Source organism: Apteryx rowi, unplaced genomic scaffold (assembly GCF_003343035.1).
Source record: "Apteryx rowi isolate R43461 unplaced genomic scaffold, aptRow1 scaffold_110, whole genome shotgun sequence".
Taxonomy (NCBI): Eukaryota; Metazoa; Chordata; class Aves; order Apterygiformes; family Apterygidae; genus Apteryx; species Apteryx rowi.
In genome coordinates, this window is record NW_020447309.1 from 409,948 (window position 1) to 424,668 (window position 14,721).

The 14,721-nt window shown below is 37.1% G+C and overlaps 1 protein-coding gene across 1 annotated transcript in view; it reads left to right on the forward strand.

Moving 5' to 3' along the window:
* PDE11A (phosphodiesterase 11A) overlaps positions 1 to 14,721 on the forward strand; it is a 124,944-nt gene that overhangs the window by 62,727 nt on the left and 47,496 nt on the right. Inside the window, exons 8-9 of the mRNA XM_026075391.1 lie at positions 320 to 412; positions 3,823 to 3,873. Of these exons, the coding sequence (XP_025931176.1) occupies positions 320 to 412; positions 3,823 to 3,873 (144 nt within the window). The remainder of the gene's footprint in view (positions 1 to 319; positions 413 to 3,822; positions 3,874 to 14,721) is intronic.

Here is a 14,721-nt window from a genome sequence, read left to right on the forward strand (position 1 = left end):
AGGGAGCACCTTGCTCTGGAAAAAAGGTGTTCCCAAGAACATGAAAAACTTAAGGAAGGATTGAAGAGCTGACCTGTAGAAATTATTGCCTTTAGTCCCAAGAAGAATTCACTTAATAAAGGTGAATCCTAAATAAAACACTTTTCTTGCATCTGATCTTTCTCTTCTTGCTCAGGACAGTGACCTACCTGCATTTTCTAGATAACCTGTAAAACAAAATTATTCCTAGAATTTGCATCCGCTTTCTTTTCAGTGATTATGATAGCATCCATCTTTGTGTTTGTATTATAATCAAATTCTTTTTTCTCTCTCTTTTTAGGCTTTTGTTATTTTTTGTGGCCTGGGCATTAACAACACGATAATGTATGACCAAGTGAAGAAATCCTGGGCAAAGCAGTCTGTGGCTCTAGATGTAAGCGTACATCTTAATAAAACCTTTTCTTGCTCATAAGCATCACATGTAAAGGAACCTACTGCTTCTGAATTTATTGTAGATAGCATCATTTTCTGTATCTACCTTTCTACACCTTAGAATGTTGTTTTATTGAACTAATACTGAAGGGAAACTTTCTCAGGGTACATTTAGCTGTGGAGCTCACCCACAGCTTAAGCAATTTTGAACCTGGCCATCTCATTTGGTGCCTCTGGTTCTTACATAAGGAGGAGAGAGTGACAATGGAGAAGCTAGTTTCTTACACAGACGTATGTAGGAATGAATCTAGCTGTTTTATGCATCTTCTTGCCCATCAATAACTGAAAATTCCTAGAATTTGTTGTTTTACATAGCTTATTGTTTTTCTTTTCTAGTATTGTAAAAAGTAAGCAAAACATAAAGTGAACAGGGCAAAATCTGAAAAAAGACCGTAAGCGTGATCATCATTGTAGGGGTTTTTTTAGTATCAAAAGCAACATTTGCTGGACCCTTATCAGATGTATCTATTGCTAGAATAAAGTCAGAGCTGGATGGCTGGCAGCTCACTAAGAACTCTGCTAGAGGTCAAGGCCAATACATAATGAAAGGTCCTGGCGTTTAACACACCACATTTGTGTGTAAAATACATATACACTAGACAGCCTAAATGGATGGAAAGATTTCTCTTCCTGTTCTTGCCCATTACTTTTGTAGGAATTTCTATTCCTTCTTTTCCTGTACTATGAAAAATGAAACCTAACGGCTCCTGTAAAATTAACTCTAAAATCCAGAACATTTTAAAAAGATTCATAATTTTTTTAAGCAAAAGTTATCTAGACTTCTATGACATGATTCAACAATTAACTACTATTCTTTATTCTGTAGATTTTAAATATAATTATGCTAAAAACAATCTTGGTGAAAGAAAAACTTTTAACTGTGAGGATAGCCCTACAGATTTACCTTATTCCTACTAGGTCAGTAGTTGAGAATGGTTTGAATAAAATTTAGGATCTTTTTAAAACTGTTAGACAAGACATTTTAAAACATATCTTCAATGAAGGGGTGACTAAGTTTTCAGTATGGTTTTAAATTTCATATCTGACAAGAGAATAAAATGATCTATATATTCCTGACATTAATTGTGTAACTCCTTTGACTTTATACAATACTCACCATTACTATAAGAACTGCTAAGATAACATTAGCCTGAACAGAGATCAGAATTTCTCTATTAAAGCATTATCAAATGAAACTGGATTGCTATGAAGATGGAATATTTTTTTTCTTTCCTTAACGGCTGAAGATATTTATCTATGTATTGGGGCTCGATTCTGTAAAGCATGTAGGCATGTTATTTTAAATTTTTTTGAAATCAATAGGACTATTCGTGTTAGAAAACATTCTAAGCAAAAGTGGGTTTTTTTGGTCATTCCTGTTTATCTATTCGCTTAGGAGAAAAAGTGTAAAACCTTCCTTTGTAGGCCTGCTGCAAGACTTCTTATTCTTTACATAACATAGTCATGAATTACTATAAGCCCCAGTTATTTGGGCAATATTAAGTTTAGATTGACTACTCTTCCTGGAAAGAAAAACAAGCAGTGCCAACTRTCACACTCAGATGCACAGGGATGAAAGTTAAGATTGAAACTAGTTATTTGCTACTGAAATCAAGGAAATTTGAGTTTCTTGATTTAAAATATAGCTTCTTTCTTAGATCTGAAAAAGACTAATAGCCATGTAGCATGAATGTAGATTACGGATTTGATAAATGGCCACTATACTTCAGTGAAGAGTAATTCTTTCTATAAATGAGCAACAAGTCATGATAATGTTTGTGTAAAGTGATTGAAGACATAGCAGAGAAATACTGAACAAAAGAATGGTATATGCTGAAGGACTATAAGTCCGTTTTTCAGTAATAGAGTACTTAATAATAATTTGTGTATTTAGGTAGGATGACAATGAGTGGCATTTCAAAATGACATTGGTATCAAATATAAAATAAATCAATGTGATTTATTCTATAATAAGATTTTAATCCAAATATAGAGATACTGTTTTTCTTATAGAACTCTCATAAGACTAATAAACAGAAGACCAAAATATAAATAAATGATGGGGACTAGATGTGACAAAGGTTGACAGTAGGATACCATATGGTTCTATACCAGGACAAATTCTAAAGCATTGTGTTTTCTAATGATGCAAAAATTGCAAATGATTAAAAAATTAGAATAATCAACATTAGGGAAGACTGTCTAGGAGAACATAATGGATGCAGATAAAGTAGAAGCTTGACAGAAGAATTTCAGTATTGTGTAATCTATTTTAGCAGAAGAAATAATTTTTAATAATAGATTTCTGAAAGAAACTACGATATGGTTGGACAGAAAAATTGATGCTGTTTGAGGAGGGACATGACGTATATTTATTGAAAGTAAAACATGGAATAGAACAAGTAAATTGTGGTTTGTTATTTATTCTTTCATAGTACACGAACGATATTATGTAACTGTAAAAGGCAACATATCCAAAACCGATATGAGTAGATACATTTTGAGACTTACTGCCACAAGATATTGCAAGCCAAGGGCATTTGAAATAGAGATCAGATTATTTATATGAGTAACGGGAACATTCATAGATGAAAACAATTTCAAAATGAGAAATATATATCAAAGCTTTAGAGCATAAGCAGGCCACTTGTTGCTGTGTGATTAGGGAGACCCATCCTTGCTAGGAGTGCTTTGGTTCTGTAAGCTCCTCTGTGGTCCAGCACCTCGTCCCAAGCACAGTAAAACTTTGGTGGGTCCAGTACACAGGACGCCTTTTGCAGCTTCTGGACTGCTTGTTGAATGTTAGTATCTTCATATAACAACATAATGTATTCCCTGTAAGTGTATGCATACTCCTGTGTAAGAATGAGGTGTGTGGTAACCTTTGTGTATTCTATTTTAATGTACCCATCTCCAGAATGGTATTGAAGAGAATATCAAGCATAGCATAGAGGCGCTAATTTGCATGCAGTGATGTGCCACTAGAAAAGACATTAAAGCTCAACATTATAGCAAAAGGCATTATGCAAAGTCTGTAAATCTGCAGTTATTTTTACATTAAATTCTTTCTCTTTTAATTGTAGAACTCCAGGAGAACAATGTAGGAATGCTTATAATATTAAATTACTTACTGTCCATGGTTCCCTATAAAATTACCTGCAATGTAAATGCCAAATGTATACCTGATAACCTGCAATTAGTTATTATATGCTGACATTCAGAACTAAATTATCATGCATAAATATTAATTAAATTTGTTTTAAGAATTATTGATTAGACTGCACTATAGAGGCCTATTATTTCTATTTGTCAGGTCTACAGAAATGTTTTTTATCTTTTGTTCTGGGGCAGGTGTTATCTTATCATGCAACATGTTCAAAGGCAGAAGTTGACAGATTTAAGGTAAGGATTTAACTTTTAGTTATTTCTGAAAATATAATAGTAAATTAAAATGGATGTAGATAATCTGCGATAAAAGTTTGCTTTCATATTAAAAGCAGAAAATCATAATTAGCAACGTTTTACAAAGGATGTATATTAGGCTGTCAGGAAGGGAAGATGGAAAAAATCCTTCAAGGTATGAAAGGCCGCAGCGTTAGCTGCACAACAGAAAAATACTCTGGTCCCACCAGCAGCTGTGGGAACTGTGCATTAACATGTGTTTTGTGGCCTCCTCGGCAAGAACCCCCAAAGGGATTCGCGCCACAGTGGGAGGTGAGGAGGAGACTAGAGAAGGTGGGAGAGACTTTACTCACTTACAATGTGAAATTTGTCCTTTCCTGTTTGAGGAAACTCTAAGGAACTTGGTGGCCTTTTCCTTGCCTGTGAGGAGTTTGCTTTGTAGAGGGCTTCTCAAAGCTGTTTGGGAAGCTCCTGTGAGGGTTAGTGTCTCTCTCCTGTGTGCAAAGTGTGTAGGAGACTGGCCAGGGTTGGTAAGGAGATCTGGGCTGTAGTGACCGCATATTGCTGCCCTCCCTCGTGTGACTCCCTGACACCCGCCTGGCTGATAAATAGCTCATCAGTGATCCTTTGACACTTCGCTAGCTGGCCACAACTTAATCTGTGCACCGCAGAGATGATCTCGGTGGAAGGGGGAGCCATGGGTGACCTAGCAAAACTGATATTGATGAATTACCTGAACTGAGGAAGAGCAGCTATAGCTAGTTAGTTGATTAGTTTTGTAGTTTATTGCCCAAACAATGGTTGTGCCTTAGAACTCTGCATCTATAACTGCGATAAGGATATAATGTTCTCCCTTCATTGCAGTTATTGCTGCAGTTACCCACCCTTTTGTAAAATGAAGATTAGATTACTAGATTATTGCTGGAAATAAATATACTTGAAGATCATTCCAACACTGCAGCCAACAGAAAATACTTTCATGTGCTTAATAATTATTTTTTATGTCTGGCAAGCAGAACACTGAGGTCTGTTTGAGAGAGAGGGGAGAGAAAGGGACAAACTAGCATAAGTATTGTATTATATTTTTTGTATTTTAATTTACATTGGAGTAGGTACCTGTAATATAGTTTCTGTGACTGTCAGGATTCAACCAATATCTTGTCAGATGGCTGACCTTCTTGGTTGCTCTCAGCCACTGGAAGACAATTCCTTCTCCGTCCGGTCTGTGTACCTGCAGTGGAGGCCCAGTCTGTTACACTTCGGACCTGGCTACTAGCATGCTGAGGATCTATGCTACTTGTTTTCCCAAGTGTCCTCATTAATGGATTTGCCAATCTCCCAGTAAAGGAACATCTTGTCATTATCCATTTACATTGGAGGCATGTAACTATCCCTTTGACTGTAAAACATAAAGTAAAGGGAAACTAAGAGCATTTATTCATAACATCCATAATAGATATATTTGTATAAAGGACATAGGTGAGGAAATGGGGAATATAACCAAACTGTGCTTAAACTAATTACACTGAGATTTTTTTCTGAAAACTTTCTCTCTCTTTTATCCAATTGTCTTGCTTTCAATTCATGATGAAACATCAGTCAGGTAGTCTTTGTGCACGCTTGACATCACTAGTTGTATCTATCGGAGAGGTCCTACTTGCCTTGCGAGCCTCCGACGGAGAGCATGCCCTGGAGAGGCTGCTCTGTGGGATGGCTCCTGACACCCCTTCACAGAACTCTGGCAGCCAGTCTCCTCTCTGAGGTCTCTTGAGGCATCCAATAGGTGTAATCTCCTACCCTGAAATAATTTCTCTTTTCTCTATTTGTTGTATTTTTATATTTTGTATAACCCCTGTGTTGTATGATAATAATCATTTAGACTTGACAGGCTAATAAACAATTCCTCCCTTTGGGGACGTGTGTTGGATAAAACTCTCTCCCTTCCTTTTGGTGAGTTATTGGCACGTTTCAGATGAAATGCCTGTTACAATTTACTTTATATTCTGATATAGTCTGAACATTAACAAAGATACTTGATAAAAATATCTAAAGGAGATTAATGCAGATTGTTCACTACAGGCTCTTGTCTGACACTGGACCTAACAGTAATTAAAGACTTTGGAGTGATGATGCATTTGATTTGTTTGCTCCTAAAAAATTTTCAACCTTGATTTTTTAAAAATTTAAATTATAATGGCTTTCTAATAAAAATTTAAATCAGATGTGTTGCTTAGTTCATATAAACCACATAATACTTCTTATATTTTCTGAAATGTGATAGGTATTTCCTAATTGAGATAGATAGGTTTCTGTTGCCATTGCTCTAGATCCGGAGAGAAAATTTAAACCTAGCTTTTCGTGTGCATTTGTAAGTAAAACAAAAAATCCACCTTGAGTGCAAACATTTCTTGCACATCTGAGAGTGTCTGAAGTCTTGAGCTGATTCATCACTGTACTTCTCCTAGCTTACGTCTAGGTAACTCTACTAGATTCAAACTGCATTTTGGCAGTATAAGGTAAAATAGTGCACCGGTGAATCATATCCGTATCAATCCTCCTTTATTTTTAATGAGCAGGTAAAAATAAGTATGACTTTAACTTCTGAGTTGCCACAAAGTTTTTAATTTCTCTGTTGTATTTTTTGAGTTAAAATAAGAGAGAATTCTGTTATTTCCAATCATGTAGCAGTACTAGTGTTTAGCAAAAAGCCTTTGTAGTATTGGAATAGACAAGATTAATGAAGTCCAATTAATCTAAGATTGATGCTATTCTAAACAATTGTCCTGTATTGCCAAGTTTCTTCTCATTGAAATACAGGCTCTCCAAGCCTATAAATAGTAATCTTGTAGACAAGCAGAGAAAGCCAGGATGCATGAGTAAAGAATTCAGAACTGGGTCCAGGACAGGATATTTATAGCAAGAGTTACTGCATTGTGAGATGGTAATGAACAAGTCCTGTGACTTAGCAAGCAGCTCCGCAAACACACATCACCTTTAAATTCAACTAATATAGTTTCCAAAGCAAATATGTAAACACTACACTGATGTGTAATATACAAGAAGCTATTTTTAAAAAGCTAACCTAATTGTGCAGCGGTGAATGGTATAAGCCAGATCAATATTTAATGACTATGATGCATTATTTATAGCCTTGTGAGAGATTCTCATTTTTTAGGGCAAACAGCACACAGGAGAGCCACACAACAAAAAATAATCGATTCAAAATGTAGTGTTAATAATAATTCCTGTATTTTTCAAGTCCATGGACTGACGTGTGGCTAGTTAAGACCTACCTACATACAGGTAGGCTTTTTTTCTCTCTCTTAAAATTACAGATATTTAACTAAATAAAGATGAATACAGTTGAGCCAGAAAGGGAAACAACTTTTAGGACTGCTACTATATGTGACAATGTAAACAGTCAGATACGTGAAAGATGACTGCTTTAAGTGAAATTGATACTGGGAGTGCACTACATGTATGATATAAAATGAGTCTGGTATACATGTTATATGCTGTTACAATTTTATACCCACCCCTAAAAGCGTAAGAGTGGACTACACAAAGAAAAATAGAATTGTATGTATTAATTTTATCTCTAATCTCTGTAAGGATTGGGGAAGCATTCCTATGCTGCGTTATTCTCTACTGTGTCTCCATCTTTCACTTTAGAACTATTTTAGTTACTCTTATATTCTGGTAATTAAATCATTTATAGTGGTTTATAATAATGTCATTATAGTCTTACTCAGGAATTACATTTCAGAAAGCCAAGCAGGCCTTCGTATTTTGGACCACTTGTGAAGCGTTACCAGCATTTAAATACATGTAGCTAGAAGATGGGGCTTTTTTACACGTGGCTGTAATGATGCTGCTGCTGTGTCAATCCATCTGGTAACACAGATTTAACAAGGGTTGAAGGCACGTAATCGCATGGTGAAGTCAGAATTGCAAGGCATGGTCCCAGTCGTGCGTACAGTTAAGCACATACAATCCCTTAGAGGCCTAGAGTTTGATGTAAGTGCACGAAGTCACTCAGTGTTTGAGTATTTCTGAGACTGTTGCCCAGAAGACTAGTCACACATTTGGCTGTTGCAGGAGGGTCTGTGCCTACACTGAGCTTTTTCCCAATGCTAATTCTATCTGCTCAAGGTCCACTGCGAATAGCAACAATAGGAAAAAACAAGGAGAAACCTTGAGGGTATACAAGGCTTAAGTGTTAATATTGAACTGTGTGTCCTTTTCCTTTTGAGAAATGTACAGGGACACAAGATGTAAAGCAGTTTATTTTCTCTGCTTTTCCACATAAACTGCCTGCATGAAACAAGACTAGAGCATAGTGCAAGAGTTCCATAATTCATGAAACTGAGGTCTTTATTGTATTATATGATTTCATACCCTTTAACATGTGCCTATGTCTTCAGTTGTCATGGAAACAAGAAGTCAGAAACACATTGCATACAATGAAAATGATTAAAAATAATAAATAATGATTAAAAAAAAATACTGCTTTTTTAATTCCAGTTTCTGGAATGTAAGGCTCTTGTTTGTTGACATCAGGTTAATGCTGCATAGTTCAAAGATATATTAAACTGAAAAAAATGTTTTAAATTTCAGTGAAGAAGGGAATGGCAAGGCATGGAGGAGTAGGGAAAGAGTGTTCATGATCTCTTCTCATACACTGTTTAGGTTTAGGGGCATCTAATGAAATATGAAATTATCAGGGTACAGATTTTAATCTGACAAAAGATCTTTTCAAAAACCATGTACTTAAACTATGTGGCCCTTCACCATAGATGTTATTGAGTTAAAAAAAAGATGAATTAACAGGAGGAAAAGTCAAATGAGACCTGTTGTACAGACAGTCCTCTGGCTCAGGAAGTCTCTGAAGCTGGAGAGAGTATACCAAGGAAGTATGCTTTCTCAGTTCTGTATTCTTCCCTGAGCATCTAATGTCAAGCCCTGTCACAGTTAAGGCACAGGGCTTATATGGACCTTTGATCTGACATGGTACAAACATTCCTATGTGATTAATCATAGTCTTCCAGTAGCACTGTTTGGAAAAATTCCAAAAGAAATGAGAAACTACATTCAAATAACTTCTTTGCATCACACCATCATGCAGAAAAGAGATCTTACCTTCTATCTTTGAGCTGCAATGGAATGCTCTTTTTTGATGTAATAATTATGATTATAAATCTCGGGAATTACAGATATCGAATTTGGAGAAAACCCCTACATTTGTTGAATTCTCTTTGTTTTATGCTAAGAGCTTTTTCCTCACCTTTCTCAAGTTCTTGAAGCATTTCTTGATTGGCCTGCTAAGCAATTCAGCTCTTTTTTTCAGTGCCAGGGTCTGTGATTCTCAGGTGCATTTCTTCTAACACAACAGCCACTTTCATACAGATAATGTTACCATCATTAAGTCTGATGCAGTGTGATAGGTTTTAGTGAGAATAAGGCATATAAAAGAACAACATTTCATTAAGGAAAAACCTGGGTGGTAGTGGGGAGGGGGGGAGATTGTTTTAATTTGTTCCATAGGGGATTTAATGAGAAAAAAGGAAAGTGAGAAGACTTTGGTGTGTCAGAGACATCAGAGGCGCCTGTTTATGAATTATTGTTAAAGGAGTCGTGTTCTACCAGACTAGTGTCCTATGAGAGTGTTTATCCTAATTCTTGGGATGATTTGGAGAAGAGAAGGCTGAGAGGAGATCTTATCAATGTGTACAAGTATGTGAAGGGAGGGTGTCGAGAGGATGGGACCAGACTCTTTTCAGTGGTGCCGAGCGACAGGACGCGAGGCAATGGGCACAAACTGAAACACAGACACTTCCATCTGAACATGAGGAAAAACTTTTTCACTGTGAGGGTGACAGAGCACTGGAACAGGTTGCCCAGAGAGGTGGTGGAGTCTCCTTCTCTGGAGATATTCAAAACGCGCCTGGATGCAATCCTGTGCAATGTGCTCTAGGTGACCCTGCTTGAGCAGGTGGGTTGGACTAGATGATCTCCAGAGGTCCCTTCCAACCTCAGTGATTCTGTGATTCTGTGATTAATAGAAAAAATAATGGGAATTATGAATTCCCTTTCCAAAATGTAAGCATTCAATTTTATTGAAATTTTTCAAAATTAAAATTTTTTACTAGCACTGTAGTCGGTCAAGCTGACATTAAATTTTTGCAAAAGACTCACTGAAATTAGTCCTTTATTCATTTTTTAATCACCATCTTAGTTATTTCCAGGTGAAAATACTGAGGCTGCAGGGGAAAGGGTTCCCTTCTGTCCAGGGCAGATGAAATATGAAGCTTCCAGGGTGCTGTGGAGGGAGAGTTTGCAAAGAGTAATTTAACTTGGTGAGGTCTGGGTGCTGAGCTGCTTTCTGAAGTGGCCTACCTCTCTTTGGTGGCTACAGAGGGGTACAGGGAGGTTACAGTAATCGTGAGGAATACATCCACTCTGTCCATCCATTTTTTAATATTTGTAGTCGAACTGGGTAGGTTCCTTGCCCTGACACTGTCATATCATCTGAGGAGGGCAAGGCACCTCTTTGCTTTGTTTTCTCATCTGCAAAGAGGGGGTGGAAATATTTAAATACCTCAGTGAAATATTTCAGCACTTCCGTGAGAGCCTTTGGTAAGAAGATGCTTTAGGACTACAAAAGGTTGTGTTCAGTTTGTGTCATAAGCCTGCACAAAAGAGTTTATTTTGGAGTGTAGGATTCCTGGGTTTTCTTAGACCATAAGTAAATACTGTTTTTAAAAGTCTTATTTTTTTAAACATAAATGCAAAATGTATTTATTTTTATGTGTGTATCTTATACAGAATAATCTCTGTATGTGTTTACACTGTAGGTTAGAAACAAGAGATTTTGAAAGGTCAATATTAAAATCAAATGTGAAAAATCAATATTGGTATTCAGACTGTGGAGTAAAGACACAACAACTAGAAATATTAAATAATAAATAAGTACTTCTAAGATCAACTACTTCATATTCAGACTGGAGCTTAAAACTCAGTGTTTTAAAAATACCTTAACAAATAATAAGCTGCTTTCTATCACTGAAAATAATAGGAAAAATTAAAATTACTTTCATGGTCAAAACAGGTCTGTTCTACTAATTTAGAAAAAACATTCTTTACTTCTTAAAGCTGAAATRCATTTCATTTGGTTTAGATTGTAATAAAATTCAAGCATCTCTGCTGTACTGTAATATCCTTTTACACTCTTAAAAACAATTCTAAATAGTTTAAAATATTGCTGACTTATTGCCTTTAATAGTGGCTGTTTTTCAGTTTCTTAGTAATTATGCACACTAATATAGTGCTACTTCAACAACAGAAATTTTCAGCAGAGGAGCGAGTAATAAAACAGTTATGATTATTAATTTACCCGTATGTAAAAAAAAAAAAAAAAGACAGTATGTGCTATTCTTTTGCTGCTCTCAAATGATATATTTTATGTTGTTATTTATATGGGAAGTTTCTTACTCATTGCATCTGTTTTCATATCTGAAAGCACAGTTGCTCTAGGACTTGAGAATGCTTAGAAGAAAATTAGAAACAGGAATCACTGGGGACATAATCCCCAGTGTTCATAATCGAAGGTGAAATGATTCATTATCCTACAGACCTATTGTCTGTCCTTCAATCTGATCGGTCATCATACTGTACCAGAATCTCCTGTCAGCTGCAAAGCGTTGAGGAATAAATACAGTTCAGCATTGCTACAGCATTCAACCAACGACCATGCAAAAAGCGATAAGGCATAGAATACATTTAAAATGTCATGCAAACCTGAGCAGTATCTGATGAATGGTTAAAAAAAAATCAACACTTGTCAAATGATAAAGTAGTATGCTTCAGTCAGTCACAGACTTGGGTATTTACACTGGGAAGGGTTTTCAAACAGGAAGAAAAATGTATCTAACGAAGACTTGTGCACTTAAGTTGGATTAGAATAATTAAAAAATATGGAGTCTTGGAGAATGATGGTAGTTTAGGAAGACTTCATTATGGGTCTGTTGTGATTGACAGTCTGTCAGTGTCAATAAGGAGCAAGTTATTCCCCTGCAATTAACTGACATCCCTGGGACTAGCTGTGTATGTAACAGCACTTTATTCCCACGCTGGCCTAGTAAGACCATTTTACTATTTAATCTAACTTGTGAAAGAAAGAATTATTCAAAGCAATGCAGCAAAATAGTATGTTATTTCACATTTTAAGACATATTTATTTAGCTGTGCTTAGATTTGTTTTGTAGGCCTAACAGATTGAAAGTTACAACTGGGGATTTTCCATTTAAAAAAATGTGTTTTTTTAAACCAAACTTTATTTGAATAGAAATTTTAAGACTGGCATTAATATTATCAACATTATTTTAAAAATTAAACAAATTCCTTAATAATGGTACTGATTATAAAACCAGGAGAGAAGCTATTGTTTCCCCAGCATATGCAGTATGAAAAGACAAAATACTTTTCTTTCTTAACGGTCTCTTTCTGGCTATATACAGTGTTTTGGCTGCAAAYAGTTGTTTATCATAAACGCTTTCTGTTATGATTTTAGATTATTAATGGCAATATTTCTGTAGGCTTTTTTTTACAACATGTTTTGCAAAAACAAATACAAATGTCCCCTAAACGATCAAGACGTTGTCCTTTAAAGGTTTTGGACGTTACTGAGCAGTTTGTGTTAGAGTTACAACCTTTTTCTGATTAAACAGCTCTGGAAGGTGAGGAATGGAAATACATGAGAAACATTTGTCTGAGATGAATGTGTTTGGCCACTGGGTGCCATCCTTGCTCCACTTGAAGGCCGATTGCAGAGCGGTATTTCTGTTAAGCTGTAAAATCCTGAAAAAGGTAATACCAGTGCAATTTCACACCATCGTAATGTTTGGGTGTGTGCATGTAGTAGAATATGTTAGCAGCATTGGCAGTGTGCTCCGTTTGCCCAAGTAACTGAGAAGAGACTCAGGAGAAATAAGCCTCACTGGTTCAGCCCCGTTAAGCCCACAGTCCCCTCTCCAGCAATTTTTTTGCAGTCCTCCATCAGGTGATTCAGAAGGAGGCAGTGCTGCAAGAGCTGTTCCTGCGCACTGGCATGGGAGTGACTCTGCTCCTGTGGAATATTAATTTAGACTCTGTTGGGATTGTCTAAAGGAAAAAACTACGTGAGTGCACAGTTGTTTTCTGGATCAGTTCATATTCGGGGCTGTATGGCCCTGTGTCATCCAAACAGAACTGTATCTACTATACGTTATGTAAAAAATACTTGTGATTACAACTTTTTTAGGCGTTATTTATGACATTGCTTCATTATCTGCCTGGGAGAATTCCAAATCGTTTTAGTCCTCAGCGCTCATGGAATTGCATCTTTTCCTTCTGGCAAAATCCCAGGCAGAGTGAATGTATTTTCTAAGGAAAAAATTATGTCACTAGTTCTGCATTTTTAGTCTTTTAAATTGTAAACACTTTAAGTGTATGAGAAATAGACTTTAGCACTTCTCTTTCTTGCTCCAACTGTATGGAAATTGTACATATTGCACCCCAGGCAAAACCAGGAAACTGAATATTTTATGAGGCCATTTCTGTGAAGTGTTCCATCATCTTTTGCTTTGCAACAAGCTATACTAAGATCTGAACACAAAAGAACAGCTGAGAGCATCAGAGATCGTTGTTTTCCTGTGCCTTTGTGATCCCCCCTGCACATGTGCTGCTCTACTTGCTGTGCTCAAATGTAACATCACTGACTCCACTTTTTGTGCTGCCGGGAGCGGCAGTGCGTGTGTTATATCCCAGTCATACAACAAGCTTATGGGAAAAAAGAAGTGGCTTTAGGCYTTCATAAATGCTGCTGTTAAACTAATTTCAGATATCTACTTGTGGTCTGCACTTTGCCTGAGAGAGGCCTGTTGCGGTGGGGCTGGTGGCACGGCAGGCCTGGGGGCAGCACCTGCCTCCGGGAGCGGGCAGCCGCCTTGGGGACGCCCTCGCGAGCAGCCTCTGGGCTCAAAGCCATGTAGCGCAGGGGCTAATTTCTATTTGCACATTAGGGCATCTATCCTACTTCTCTCTCTCTCTCTCTCTCTGAGTCAGTGGTAGCTCAGGTATTTGTGCCAGGTATTAACAATCCTCAGTGTCCCTAAAGCAGCGTCAGACAGACAGACCTCTTCACTGGAGGAACTGCCCGAAATCCATACCTCCTGGGCTGACACTGTGGCTTACCTGGGTATCAAACCCTTTGTTTATAGCATAGAGCAAGGGAAAGCCCCTTCGCTGCACCTTCTGAGTGCGTTAGTCTCATTTGACTGGCACTGTTCCTGAGATAAATGGCGTTAGGCTTTGTTCCTTGAACGCAGTCTGTTCTTATCTGGGTTGAATAGCACCTAAGCTTATACTAGAGGAATCTTTTCAGTCAAAGGTTCTCTTTATCAGTAAAAGCACTTCCAGTTGATCAAAACTCTTGGTGAAACTGCAATTTGAATGTACTGAACTATTTTTGTTAGGAAAGATCTGTAAAAGAAAAGTCCATGTGTTATATTTCAAAGTAGCTCAGCTCTAGAAATGCTGTTGTGCTAGATGCAGTAGAGGCAGCTAATAGAGACAGTCCTTGCCCTGAAAAACTACCAATTCAAATCAAAAGCTTCTGTCCTAGTGAGAGGTGGTGGGCATCATGCCTCTCTGGCAGCTATCTCAAAGCAGTCCAGAACAAGGTGTTTGCATTCCCTCCCTGCTTGGTATGTCTTTGCCTCTGCATGTGAGAGAAGAAACTTCTGCTGCTGTTGCTGCTATCTTGGCATTCAGTTTTAGTAACTAATACGATAGGTGATGATAGGTCCTCAG